Source organism: Chiloscyllium punctatum, chromosome 11, assembly GCF_047496795.1.
Source record: "Chiloscyllium punctatum isolate Juve2018m chromosome 11, sChiPun1.3, whole genome shotgun sequence".
Classification (NCBI taxonomy): domain Eukaryota; kingdom Metazoa; phylum Chordata; class Chondrichthyes; order Orectolobiformes; family Hemiscylliidae; genus Chiloscyllium; species Chiloscyllium punctatum.
The window spans coordinates 78,170,537-78,184,872 of NC_092749.1; the positions used below are offsets into that span (position 1 = coordinate 78,170,537).

General features: G+C 40.9%; 1 protein-coding gene across 1 annotated transcript in view; it reads left to right on the forward strand.

The window, feature by feature from the left end:
- LOC140482605 (dynein light chain Tctex-type 1-like) overlaps positions 1-14,336 on the forward strand; it is an 82,872-nt gene that overhangs the window by 20,392 nt on the left and 48,144 nt on the right. Inside the window, exons 2-3 of the mRNA XM_072580124.1 lie at positions 11,039-11,080; positions 11,166-11,289. Coding sequence (XP_072436225.1) covers positions 11,039-11,080; positions 11,166-11,289 — 166 coding nt within the window. The remainder of the gene's footprint in view (positions 1-11,038; positions 11,081-11,165; positions 11,290-14,336) is intronic.

Sequence of the window (14,336 nt, forward strand, 5' to 3'; positions counted from 1 at the left end):
GTATTCAGCCTAGAGGTGACTGTGGTGTCCTGCAGGGATCTGTTCTTGGGCCTCAGCTCTTTGTAGTTTTTATAAATTACTTGGATGAAGAATTGGAAAGGTGGGATAGTAAGTTTGTCAATGACACGAAGGTTGATGGAGTTGTGGACAATGGAGGGTTGTTGTAGGTTGCAATGGGACATTGACAAGATGCAGAGCTGGGCTGAGAACTGGCAGATAGAGTTCAACCTGGATAAAGGCAAAGTGATACATTTTGGAAGGTCGAATTTGAATGCTGAATACAGGATTAAAGGCAGGATTCTTGGCAGTGTGGAGGAACAGACGGATCTTGGGGTTCACGTGCATAGATCCCTCAAAGTTGCCACCCAAGTTGATAGGGTTGTTAAGAAGGCGTATGGTATTTTAGCTTTCATTAACAAGGCGATTGAGTTTAAGAGCCACGAGATTTTGCTGCAGCTCTATAAAACCATACTTGGAGTATTGTGTCCAGTTCTGGTCACCTCATTATAGGAATGTATACATGCTTTAGAGAGGATGCAGAGATTTACCAGGATGCTGCGTGGAGTGGAGGGAATATCTTATGAAGAGATGTTGAGTGAGCGAGGGCTTTTCACACTGAAGAGAAGAAGGAAGAGAGGTGACTTGATAGAGGTGTACAAAGTAATATAGAATATAGAACAATACAGTGCAGAACAGGCCATTCAGCCCTCGATGTTGCACCGACCTGCGAACTAATCTAATCCCACCCCCCTACACTATCCCACCATTATCCGTATGCTTATCCAAGGACTGTTTAAATGCCCCTAAAGTGGCTGAGTTAGCTACATTGGCAGGCAGGGCATTGCACACCTTTACCACTCTCTCAGTAAAGAACCTGCCTCTGACATCTGTCTTAACCCTTCAATTTGTAGCTATGCCCCCTCATACAAGCAGACATCATCATCCTAGGAAAAAGACTCTCACTGTCCACCTTATCTAATCCTCTGACCATCTTGTATTTCTCTATCAAATCCCCTCTTAGCCCTCTTCTCTCCAATGAGAACATACTCAAGTCCCTCAGCCTTTCCTCATAAGATCTTTCTCCAGACCAGGCAGCATCCTGGTAAACTCCCCTGCACCTTTTCCAATGCTTCCACATCCTTCCTGTAATGGGGTGACCAGAACTTTACACAATATTCCAAGTGTGGCTACACTAGCACTTTGTATAGTTGCAGTCTGACATCACGGCTCCAGAATTCAATCCCTCTACCAATAAAACCTAACACACCGTATGCCTTCTTAACAGCACTATCAACCCGGGTGGCAACTTTCAGGGATCTATGTACAAGATCTCTCTGCACATCCATACTACCAAGAATCTTTCCATTGACCCAGTACTCTGCCTTCCTGTTATTCTTCCCAAAGTGAATCACCTCCCATTTAGCTGCATTGAACTCCATTTGCCACCTTTGAGCCCAATTCTGCAGTTTATCCAAGTCCTCCTGCAACCTGCAAAATTTTTCCACACTGTCCACCACTCCACCAACTTTAGTATCATCTGCAAACTTACTAACCCATCCATCTATGCGTGTGTCCAAGTTGCTTATAAAAATGATAAACAGCAATTGTCCCAAAACATATCCTTGTGGCACACCACTCATAACCTCTATAATAGGCTGAATATTTTCCATTAACCACCACTCGCTGCCTTCTTACAGAAAGCCAGTTTCTAATTCAAACAGCTAAATCACCTTCAATCCCATGCCTCTGCACTTTCTCCAACAGCCTACCATGCCGAACCGTATCAAAGGCTTTACTGAGGTCCATGTACACCACGTCAACTGCCCTATCCTCATCCACACACTTGGTCACCTTCTCAAAAACCTCAATGAGGTTTGTGAGATATGACCTGCCCTTGACAAATCCATGTTGACTATTTCCAATCAAGTTGTTGCTTGCTAGATGATTATAAATCCTATCTCTCACAATCCTTTCCAAAACTTTTCCTACAACAGACATAAGGCTCACGGGTCTATAATTACCTGGGTCATCTCTACTTCCCTTCTTGAACAAGAGCACAAAATTTGCAATCCTCCAGTCCTCTGGTACTAAACCTGTAGACAATGATGACCCAAAGATCAAGGCCAAAAGCTCGCTATCTCCTCCCTAGCTTCCCAGAAAATTCTCAGAAAAATCCCATCCAGCCCAGGGGACATATCTACTTTCATTCCTTCTAGAATTGATAACACCTCCTCCTTACTAACCTCAATCCTTTCAAGTCTAATAGTCCGCATCTCAGTCTTCTCTACAATATTCTCCTTTTCCTGAGTGAAAATAAATGAGAAATATTCATTTAGCACCTCCCCAATCTCCACAGGATCCCCATACAACTTCCTACTTCTGTCTTTGACTGGCCCTATTCCTACGCTAGTCATCCTTTTATTCCTCACATATCTATAGAAAACTTTAGGGTTGTTCTTTATTATACCTGCTAAAAACTGCTCATGTCCCCTCCTTGCTCTTCTTAACTCTCTTTTAATCCTTCCTCGCTAATTTGTAACTCTCCATTGTCTCATCTGAACCATCTTGCCTCAACGTCACATGAGCTTCCCTCTTCCGCTTAACAAGAGATGCAATTTCTTTAGTAAACCACGGTTCCTTACCTTATCACTTCCTCCCTGCCTGACAGGGACATACCTATCAAAGACACGCGATATCTGATCCTTAGACCAATTCTAAATTTTGATTGTCCCTATCCCCTGCATTTTGCTCCCCCATTCTATGTCTCCTAAGTCTTACATAATTGCATTATAATTGCCCTTCCCCCATCTATAACTCTTGCCCTGTGGCATGTACCTATCCCTTTCCATCGCTAAACTAAACAAAACTGAATTATTGTCACTCTCTCCAAAGTGTTCACCTGTCACTAAATCAAACACCTGGCCTGGTCCATTACTAAGCACCAGATCCAGTGTGGCCTCCCCTCTTGTCAGCCCTTCGACATGCTGTGTCAGGAAACCCTCCTGTACACATTCGACAAAAACTGATCAATCTGACGTAGTAGAGTTATAGCATTTTTAGTGAATGTTGGGGAAGATAAAGTCCCCAATAATGACCACCCTGTTTCTTTCACTCCTGCTCCGATTCAATTTTCCAATCCTCTCCTCCACATCCCTGGAACTTTGCAGATGCCTATAAAATATTCCCAGAAGTGTGATCTCTCCTCTCCTGTTTCTAACCTCAGCCCATACCACCTCAGTAAACGAGTCCTTGTCAAAAGTTCTTTCAGCCACTGTTATACTATCCTTGACTAACAAAGCCACACCTCCTCCTCTTTTACCACCTTCCCTGATCTTAATGAAAGATTGAAACCCTGGAGCCTGCAACATCCATTCCTGACCATGTCTCCAAAATGGCCACAACATCGAAGTCCCAGGTACCTATCCATGCTGCAAGCTCACCTACCTTATTCTGGATACTCTTGGCATTGAAGTAGACACACTTCAAACCAGCTTGCTGTTTGCCAGCACACTCCTGTGACTGAATGATCGAATTGTTCTGTCCACCAAAAGTTTGTGTTCTTCTTCAGCAAATCGGTTAACGGTGCCACTGCACTGCTGAAGTTTGGAACAAACTTCCAATAGAACCCATTTAGTCCTAAGAATCGAAGCACCTCATTTTTCAAGGTTGGTTATGGAACTTCATTGATGGCCTTTGTCTTTGCCTTCCATGGGGTCAACCTTCCATGACTGATGTTATATCCCAAGAAAGATTTACAAGGATGTTGCCAGGGTTGGAGGATCTGAGCTACAGGGAGAGGCTGAATAGGCTGGGGCTGTTTTCCCTGGAGCATCGGAGGTTATGAGGGGCATATATAGGATAAATAGACAAAGTCTTTTCCCTAGGGTCAGGGAGTCCAGAACTAGAGGGCATAGGTTTAGGGTGAGAGGGGAAAGATATAAAAGAGATCTAAGGAGCAACCCTTTCACGCAGAGGGTGGTGCATATATGGAATGAGCTGCCAGAGGAAGTGGTGGAGGCTGGTACAATTGCAACATTTAAGAGGCATCTGGATGGGTATATGAATAGGAAGGGTTCGGAGGGATATGGGCCGGGTGCTGGCAGGTGGGACTAGATTGGGTTGGGATATCTGGTCGGCATAGACGGGTTGGACTGAAGGGTCTGTTTCCATGCTGTACATCTCTATGAGAATAGATAGCCAGAGGCTTTTCCTCGGGGCAGAACTGGCTGTCACAAGGGGGCATAATTTTAAAGTGATTAGAGGAAGGTATAGGGGAGGGCCTAAAGGGCCTGTACTGTGCTGTATTGTTCTATGTTCTTTTGGAACTTTCTTTGCTAACTCATCTAATCCCACTGGTTTAGCCTTTTTACCATATCCTTTTTCCCAGTGCCTTTCTTAAACTACCATTACTGTGACTTGTGTGTCATACCTTATTGCAGTGAAAACATCTTTTTTTCACATGGTAAACTGTTACCAATACGATCTATTTTTTACTTCTCTTTGAAGGATCTCCCTTTTAGCCAATTTCTACCTCTCATGGAATCAACTTGCTGTCAGAGCTAAATTTCGATTTATGCAGTAAAGCGTATTCATCCGCCATCTCTGCAGCTATTCTTGATATTTGAATTTTCTGCTATGAGTTCTTATCATCTCTGGAAGTGAGTTTTTGAACACCTCCAGCAGAATAACCTCTGTATAATTCTCATGCCTTCTCTATCTTTAATGCTGTCACCCATTTATCGAAGTTGTTATGTTTGATTCTTTAAAACTCAATAGAAGTCTGACCTGGTTCCTCCTTTATGTTTCTGAACTGTTGTCTGTATGATTCTGATACCAATTCATAAGCACTCAACATAGTTTGTTTGACATCTTCATTATCTCTTGATACTCATTTGACAGCGCTGCAAACGCCTCACTAACCCTACCTACTAACTTGGTCTGAATTAACATTGCCCACATAGTCTGGCCAATTCATCTGCCTGGCCCATTTCTCAAAGGAAACGAAAAAGGCTTCTACATCTTTTTCATCAAATTTTGATAATGATTTGACATATTTCTGTTTATCCCAATCAGGTCTTTGGCTACAGTGGCTCTGCTCATCATCACTCTTCTGCTCACTAAACATATCTTCTACCTTCATTTCCATCCTTTTATGTCGGCTATCCTGTTTAATTTGTAACTTGAAGTTCAAATGCTGTCTTTTTCTTTTAGTCTTTTATCTGCTTACAACTGTAATTCAAAATGTTTCTGTTCCCTTTTTTCCTCTTCTGCCTGGGCCCTTCTTTCCTTTTCCTAACTCCAAATGTCTAATTTTCAATTTAATTTTTTCTAACTCCACTGCACATGACTGTTTCTGTGGTAAAACTAAATGCTTGCTTAACTCAGTTACAATTTCAGCTCTCTTCTTATCCCTAGTTAAACCTAATTCTAACCTATTTGCTATGTCTAAAAGTATATCCTTCCTCTCTTGGCAAATTTGGGAAGCGTCTTCAAACCCCAGAACTTATTTAGCAATGTTAAGAGCCATTTCCCTACTTTTGATTTAACCAATCACAAGTAACCAAAATAAAACACATTTTTCTCACCTAATCTTTACATTACAACCCCAGTTTTCTTAATACTTGGATTTATGTAAGTGGGACTTGTGTTTATTGGAGTAGCACACCAGTAGAATTTTGTTCAGTTAGGAATAGTTAGTGGTTCGAGAAAAATTGTTCAGTTTGTTAGTAGTTCTGTTAATTTGTTCACTGTTAGGGTTAAATAAATTGTTACTTGTTGCTTATAAAGGATGTTGCTTATCAGGATTTCTTTCATTTATAACAGATAGGGGGTGAGAAGCAGGTTATACCAATTTTCATACTTCCTTTAACAGCTTATGAGGTGGCACGATGGCACAGTGGTTAGCACTGCTGCCTCACAATGCCAGAGACCCGGGTTCAATTTCCGCCTCAGGCAACTGTCTGTGTGGAGTTTGCACATTCTCCCCGTGTCTGCGTGGGTTTCCTCTGGGTGCTCCGGTTTCCTCCCACAGTCCAAAGATGTGCAGCTTAGGTGAATTGGCCATACTAAAATTGCCCATAGTTAGATGAAGGGGTTAATGTAGGGGAATGGGTCTGGGAGAGTTGATCTTCGGAGGGTCAGTGTGGACATGTTGGGCTGAAGGGCCTGTTTCCACATTGTAAGTAATCAAATCTTAAAAAACCATCAGATTTAAATTTGATTGGTTTTCAGTTTCTAAGTGCTTGGTTTAAATTAATAGGTTGATTTCAAGGTAGCTGCCAAAACATCAAAACAAGCCTAAAGCTTCCAATCACACAGGCAATTGATATATGTTTCAATTTTAGAACTGTCTGTATATTTTCAGTTCCTTACAGACACATTTTCTATATAAATCTCCAAGCATTGAAATGCTCTCTACCTCTTAAAGGAGCCATACACTCTTCCCCACCCACCCTCCCTGCCCCTCCACCATTTTTACAACCAAGTTCAAGCTTCCTGCCTTCCAGTTCATGAGTACTCTACACGACTTTATAATAGTGTGCAGTTCTGGAATCCACATTATAGAAGGGTTGTAACAGTCCTGGAGAGATTCCAGAGAAGATTTACCAGGATGATGCCTGGGCTAGTGGATTTCACTTCTGAAGAGAGATTGGATAGATTGTAGTTGTTTTCCTCAGAGAATACTAGATTGAGAGGGACATGATTGAGATTTGCAAAATTATGAGGAGCATAGCTAGAGCAGACAGGAAGAAACCTTTCCCTTTGATAGAGGAATCAGTGTCTAGGGGGTATAAATTTAAGGTAAAGGGAAAAAGATTTAAAGGAGATAGCAGAATGACCTGTATGTTCTATGACGTTGATGCGAAATCGCTATAAGGTGATTGACAAATTGGAGATACTGTTCCTAAAGTGTGAACTTTTAAAGCATGTATTGGTTATTATATGTTTCTGGCCTCAACAGTTTGAATGGTGCTACTTATAATACAGGATTGCATGAGAACAGAACTACCATGTTATACCAGAACTGACTGTTGAACAGTACAACATAGGAATGGGCCCTTTGGCCCACGATGTTGTGTCAAACATGATGCCAAAGTAAACTAATTATTTCTGCCTGCCTTTTGTCCATATTCCCCCCATTCCTCGCATATTCATGTACTTATCTAAAAGTCGCTGAAATGCCATCACCATCCCTGACAGCGCATTCCAGACTCCTACCACTCACTGTTAAAGATCCTGCCCCTCATATCTCCTTTGAACATTCCCCTTCTCACCTTAAATGCATATCCTATAGTATTAGACATTTTGACTCTGGGAAAAAAAGTTGACAGTCAGAATCGATCTGTGCATCTCACAATTTTATAGACATCTATCAAGTCACCCCTCAGCCTCTGCTGCTCCAGAGAAAACAACTTGAATTTTTCTCCTTATAGCTCATATCCTCTAATCCAGACAGCAATCTAGTAAACGTCTTCTGCACTCTCTCCAAAGCATGCCCATCTTTCACCTTCAATTCTGCAGTCTCCCCATAATTAACGCTCAATCCTGCAACCTGATTTCGGCATCAATTCTGCAACACCCCCTCCATTTCCCACAGCCTCTATGTCCTCTTCAATCCTGTAACCCATCTCTCCTCACTGATTCCACGAACCCTCCCCATCAATCCCACAACAACTCCATTGCCCCACAATCCCACAAACCCACTAAATCCATTCCAATCCCACAATCACAAGCCCCCATCTTTTACCCCACCTGACATTTTTTTTTCTGGAATGAGAAACTTTGGTTATACAGCTTGGTGAAGTTGTGACATTTTTCCTTGGAGAAGAAAAAGTCAAGAGGAGATTTGATTAACATATTCAATATCCTGAAGGGTCTAAAAAGTAGACAGGAGTAAAACCTTTTGCTCAGATGTAGGAATGATGTGGAGGTGCTGTTGTTGGTCTGTGGTGGACAAAGTTAAAAATCTCACAATACCAGGTTATAGTCCAACAGGTTATTTGGAAGTACAAGTACACAAAACTTTATCCAAAATGCTCAGGACCAGCTAGTTTTTGAAATTCAGAATTTTTCAAATTTCAGAATAGGTGGCATTTTGATGGTGAAATTTAAAAGCGACTTAGCAAACAGCAGACTCACTGTGAGTACTGCGGGCCCTGAGATAGAATTGAGGCCTGCCAGTGCTGGGCCATTGCCACCCCCTGACGTGGTATCTGAGTGACACGCATCGAGTGGGTGTGGAGTTGGGTTAACTGTTTGCATGCCACACAAGCTTGTTAATGAGATAAAAACTTCACAAAATCCTTTGGATTTTGGAACTTTTCAGATTTCGGAATTTCAGATAAAGGGTTGTCTACCTGTACTAGTTTTCAGAGTGCTGCTCCTTCATCGGGTAACTAGTGGGGCATATATTAAAATGATATATTGAGCAAATCTAGATTGCTGTTAAGTCTTTCATCATTTCGAATGGTTTGCAGGTTTTGGTTATACATTTATGAACCAAAACCTGCAACCCATCCTAAAAGATGAAAAATTTAATAGCAATCTAGGTTTGTTCAATATATCATTTGAATTGCATGACATTGTGATTTTACTTTAAATTCTGTGTCTTATGAACCTACCCCACTAGTTATTTGATGGAGGAGCAGCACTGTGACAGCTAGTATTTTTAAATAAACCTATTGGACTATAACCTGGTGTTGTGTGATTTTTAGTAGATGTAGGGATCAAGAGCAAGAGAGCACAGATTTAAGGAAATTGACCAAAAAAAAGATATATGAGGAAAATCTTCTTCTGACGGTAATTACGATGCATTACTTGAGCGTGTGATGAAAGCACACTTAATTGCATCATTCAAGAAAGAATTGGATTATTATCTGAAATTGAAGTATTTGCAGGGTTACAAGGAGGCAGAGAAATGGTACTGGGTGACACTTTTTATGTGTGCAAGCATGATGGTTTAAATTGCCTGCAGTTTTGTTAATAACTATAACATGATTAACCAAAACCAAGCGTTGATGTATAGAGGATCTTGTGATTCCTGTAAGTAGCCATGCAGATAAATAGAGTGGTAAAGAAGACATATGAAATGCTTGCCTTTATTGAGTACAAGAGTCAGGATGTCACATTGCAGCTTTATAAGACTTTGGTTAGGGTACACTTAAGGGTATTGCATGCAATTCAAGTCATCACATTACAGGAAGCGGCTTTGGAGAGGGTGCAGAAGAGTACCAGGATGCTGCCTGGATTAGAGGGTATGAGCTATAAGGAAAGGCTAGAAAAACTCAAGTTGTTTTCTCTGGAGCAGCGGGGACCAAAGGAAGACTTGTTAGAAGTCTCTAAAATTATGAGATACATAGTTGGGATTGACAATCAGAATCTTTTTCCTTGAGAGTTGAAATGTCTGATACCAGGGGGCATTCATTTAAAGTAAGGGAGGAAAGTTCAAAGGAGATGTGAAGGGCAAGTTTTTTACATAGATAGTGGTAGGACTCTGGAATGTGCTGCCAGAGGTGATGATGGAGGCTGATTCCACAAGAGCGTTTAAGGACATTTAGATAAGTGTTTGAATATGCAAGGAATAGAGCGATATGGACCAAGGGCAGGCAGAAGGGATTAGTTTAATTTGGCATCATGTTCAGCACAACAGTCTGTGCCAAAGGACCTGTTCCTATTCTGTGTTCAAAGAATTGTATTTATTTCTGCTGGATAGAGAAGGCTTGGAAATGTTACATAAGATTTTCAAATTAATAATGAACCAGGACAGTGCCCTAACATGTATCTTCAGGTTTTATCGTGTTGTCTGAAAATCCAGAATTACAATCACTATGATGTAACTATTCTATCAGCCCATCAAGTCAGTGCCAAACTCTGTAGGAGCCATTTAGCTGGTACCAGGCCTAGATTTAGCTAGGCCAGTTAGAAATCATTGATTTTTGCAATTACTCTGGAATCAAACGTAGGACATTGTGGTTAAACATGGCAGATTTCCTTTTGCGAGGGCATTTGTGTACTTGGGTGCTTACTACAGTTTGGTCATTAGTCTGCAACCATCTTTTTATTCCAAGATTTTTTTTAAACTGTGTCTAAATTCCCCAGTGGCTGTGGATTTTGGATACTCAGGCCCAGCCGGCTGTGGTTATTAATCAGGGTTGAACAATATGCTCAGAAACTAGAAAATACTATGTCATAGTTTATAATTTTTTTTGCATCATGGATGATTGTCAGTTGCAAGCCTTGACTATACAGTGTTATGAAGTTGAAGGTGTGTACTGTACCTTTAAGAGAGAGTGAATGCTGTTCTGAACTGAGAGCTTACAAACACCTGTGTATGTGACAAGATGACAGTCCCAGATTGTACTGGAAAATTGAAAATATATAACATTTGGCTGTGAAACGGATACCTGAGTTTTGTTGGCTAATGGACAACAGTTTGAATTTAACCAGTCAGTTTAAATTATGCTGCAGGACACTAAATCCCAATCAAGTTTGAATTTATTGTTTTGCCACCATCAAGACAGAAACGCAGGGAGAGCTAACATCTTGCTCTCCAAGAAATTAGGAAGCATTCTATCAAAGGTACCTTTTCATATGAAACATACTCGCAGTAAAAAGAAAGAAGATGGCCCAGGGAGACCCTTAGCCAGAAGAGGGAAGACAGGAGAAGACAGCGGCTATGTGGTTTTGGAATTAAGTTGATGTAATTTTAATAAGTCTTATTGGAACAGCATTTTCTTATAGAATTGGAGGCAGATAATAAGCAATTAAAAGAAAGAGGGGCTTAGAATTGTGAATAGTTATTTAATGTTCACTTATAGAGTTAAATGAAGGAGGTTAATTTCTTTAAATAGTGGAATTTGTGAGTTCTCTGTCATTCATATTTTAACAGATTATGAGGTGAGATAAACTTTTCTGGGTGATTGGTTTAATTAACAGAGGGGTTCATCTCCGTGACATAACAATAGTGAGTAGATTTTTTAAGTAAGAGCATTTTAGAAAGATATTAAGTCTAAAACTAACCTTTTTCTTTCCTCTTGAGACTGCCTTTATTGTCGACGAAATTAGTGGCATTATTAAAGAGGTAAGATGTTATTGAGAATAATTCAGTTCTATCTAAATTTTTAACACTTAGCTGTGCAAACTTATCAGTTTTCTATTACTTGCAGTCAATAGAGGCTGCAATTGGTGGAAATGCATATCAGCCTAGCAGAGTTAGTCAGTGGACAACAAGTGTGGTGGAACTGTGTCTGAGTCAACTCACTAAGCTGGGAAAACCCTTCAAGTATATTGGTAAGTGTTCAGAATAATTGGATGACTCAATGAGACAGAAGTATACTTTGCCATCGTATTTAGTACTTGTGACCCTAGTATAAAGTTGCACTAGCTCTGCAAATGTCTTGCCTTTGTGTTGCTTAATTGCTATGTTATCAATAAGGACTTGTTGACTCTTTGTAGCAGTTTGGGAAGACAGTAAAGAGAGTATGAGAAGACAGTATTAGCTGACATGACATAAATCAGTGAATTGTCTTTCGACATTTAAATAGTGTATGTGGTTAAAAAAAGAGGAAGGCTGATTAGAGAAGGCTGGTTAGTGCCATAAATGTTTAATCAGCAAGCAACCCATATTAGGATTACTTTTGACCAATGGCTTTGGATAATTACTGACGTCATAGTGAAAACACTCCACAGTTTAAACAAGAGAAGTATGTGTCTAAGACTCCTAATTTGAATTTGCATGAGAGCAGAGCTGGTGAAAGTGAACTGTCAATTTTGGTTAAGGGATAGGTCATTAGAGATGAATCAACAACCATTTATGGGGATATTCCAGAACGCACGGAATAGGTGCATTCCACCAATAGTCATAGTCATAGTCATTGAGTGATACATGGAAACAGACCCTTTGGGTCCATATTGACCATAATCCCAAACAAACTAGTCCCTTCTGCCTGCACTTGGTCCACATCCCTCCAAATATTTCTTATTCATGTACTTATCTAAATTTCTTTAAACTTTTTATCTGTATCCACATCCACCACTTCCTCTGGGAGTTCATTCCACACGTGAACCACTCTCTGCGCAAAATAATTGCCCCTCATTATCTTTTGAAATATTTCTCCTCTCCTGTTAAAAATATGTCCCTGGTTTTAAAATCCCCCACCCTAGGCAAAAGACACCTGTCATTCATCTTATCTATGCCCTTCATGACTTTGTAAACATCTATAAGGTCACCTCTCAGTCCAGTGAAAAAAGTCCCAGACTATCCAGCCCCTCCTTATAACTCAAGCCTTCCACTTTTGGCAACATCCTGGTAAATCTTTTCTGAAGCCTCTCCTTCCTATAATGGGCAACCAGAATTAGACACCGAAGAGGCCTCTTCTCAGTATTCCAAATGTTGTCTAAAGCTGCAGGGCAGTTAGCTTGACTTCTGTCATAGGGAAAATTTTAGAAGCTATTATTAGAGACTATTATTTAAAAAAATACAGAGTATTGATAAATTCAAAGCAAACATGTGGATCAACATGGTTTTGTCAAAGGTAAATCATATTTAACTTTAAAAGTAACTTGCGATGAAGATAAAGGGGAACCAGTGATTGTTTTGTACACAAACATAGGTAACAAAGTAAGGTGGACATAAGGAACCTACAAAGGGACATAGGTTAAGTGAGTGGGCAAAGATCTGCCGAGTGGAATGTAATGTGGGAAAATATGAAATTGTCCGTTTTGACAGAAAGAATAAAAAAAAAGCATATCACCTAAGTAGTAAGAGATTACAGAGCTCTGAACTACAGGAGATCTGGGTGTCCCAGTGCAGGTACAGCAAGTAATCAGGTAAGTTATGCTTCACTTAAAGAGACCAGAGCTGAGCAGGAGCAAACCGAGAGCAGCCTGAGAAAGTTAGAAAATATAAAAATTTACCTTGTGGATTTGGGGCCTACACTTCGGGACCAAAGCTGAGTGGGAACAAACGGAGAGCAGTCTGGGAATGTAAGTGTTTCTGATTCGGTAGAAGTTTTGACTGGGGCGAAACTGAAAAGTGACATCATGGGAGGGCTATGATTTGATTGATTAAAAAAAGGGGGTCTGCTAAATTTGAATTTGTATTAAATTGAATCTTGTTAATTTCTTGGTTACAACTTACATAAGCAGAGATACAAAAACGGTTAAAAAATTTTTTAAAATTCAAAACTAATGAAATAAAATAAGGATGGAGGGGTCAGGTGATGTGTTGTTTCTGCATGATGTGGGAGCTGGTCAACCCCATTGTGGTTCGCAGTGACCACTTTTGTCGTAGATGTTGGTTGCTGAAAGAAGTCCGGCTCAGAGTTGATGAGTTAGGGTCTGACCTTCAAACCTCGCAACACATTAGAAAGGGGGAGAGTTATCTGGATGCTGTGTTTCAGGAGACAGTCACACCCCTTAGACTAACTAACTCAAATTCAGCCAGTGGTCAGGGACAGGAGGCTGTGAGTGAGGCAGGGAGAGGGATCCAGGAGGTAGATTTGCAGAAACGTCAGCCCGTGTCCTTGTCCAACAGGTTCAAGAATTTTGTTCCCTGTATGGATGGGAATGGAGACTGCAGGGAGGATGAGCCGACTGACAGTAGCACCATGGTGCAGGGATGGTTCAAGCACCATGGTTCAAGTCGAGAGAGAGCAGAGAAATGTTGTAATTGGGTCAGTATAGTTAGAGGCTGTTCTCTGTGACCAGAATGAAGAGTCCCGAAGGTTGTGTTGCCTGCCTGGTGCTCACGTTCGAGATATCTCACCTGGGCTACAGAGGAACTTGGGGTGGGAGGGTGAAGATTCAGTAGTCGTGATCCATGTAGGTATACCAACGACAGAGATAAAACTAGAGCCGAGGGCAGTATGAACAGCTAAGGGAATATGAGCAGCTAGGCAGAACCAATAAGGTAATACTCTCTGGATTACTACCTGAGCCATGAGCTAATTGGCACAGGGTCAATAAGATTGAACAGGTAAGTGCATGGCTGAAAGATTGGTTTGGGAGAAATAGGTTTGAAATGGGACACTGGCACCGGTGAGGAAGAAGGGACTTCTTCCAATGGGACGGACTTCATCTGAACCATGCTGGGATCAGAGTCCTAGTGAATCGCATAACGAGGGCTGTAGACTGGGCTTTAAATTAAGTATAGAGGGAGGGCTCATTAATTGGGGAAATTAGAAAACCCGAATTGAAGGAGGAAGTAAGAGTGCAGAACTCAGGAGAGGTTATTAAAATCTCCAGCACAGACACAAATATGAAAGAGTGTGCAAACTTCAAGCATATTGGATGAATGAATGACAATGATTAGATTCCCTACAGTGTGGAAACAGGCT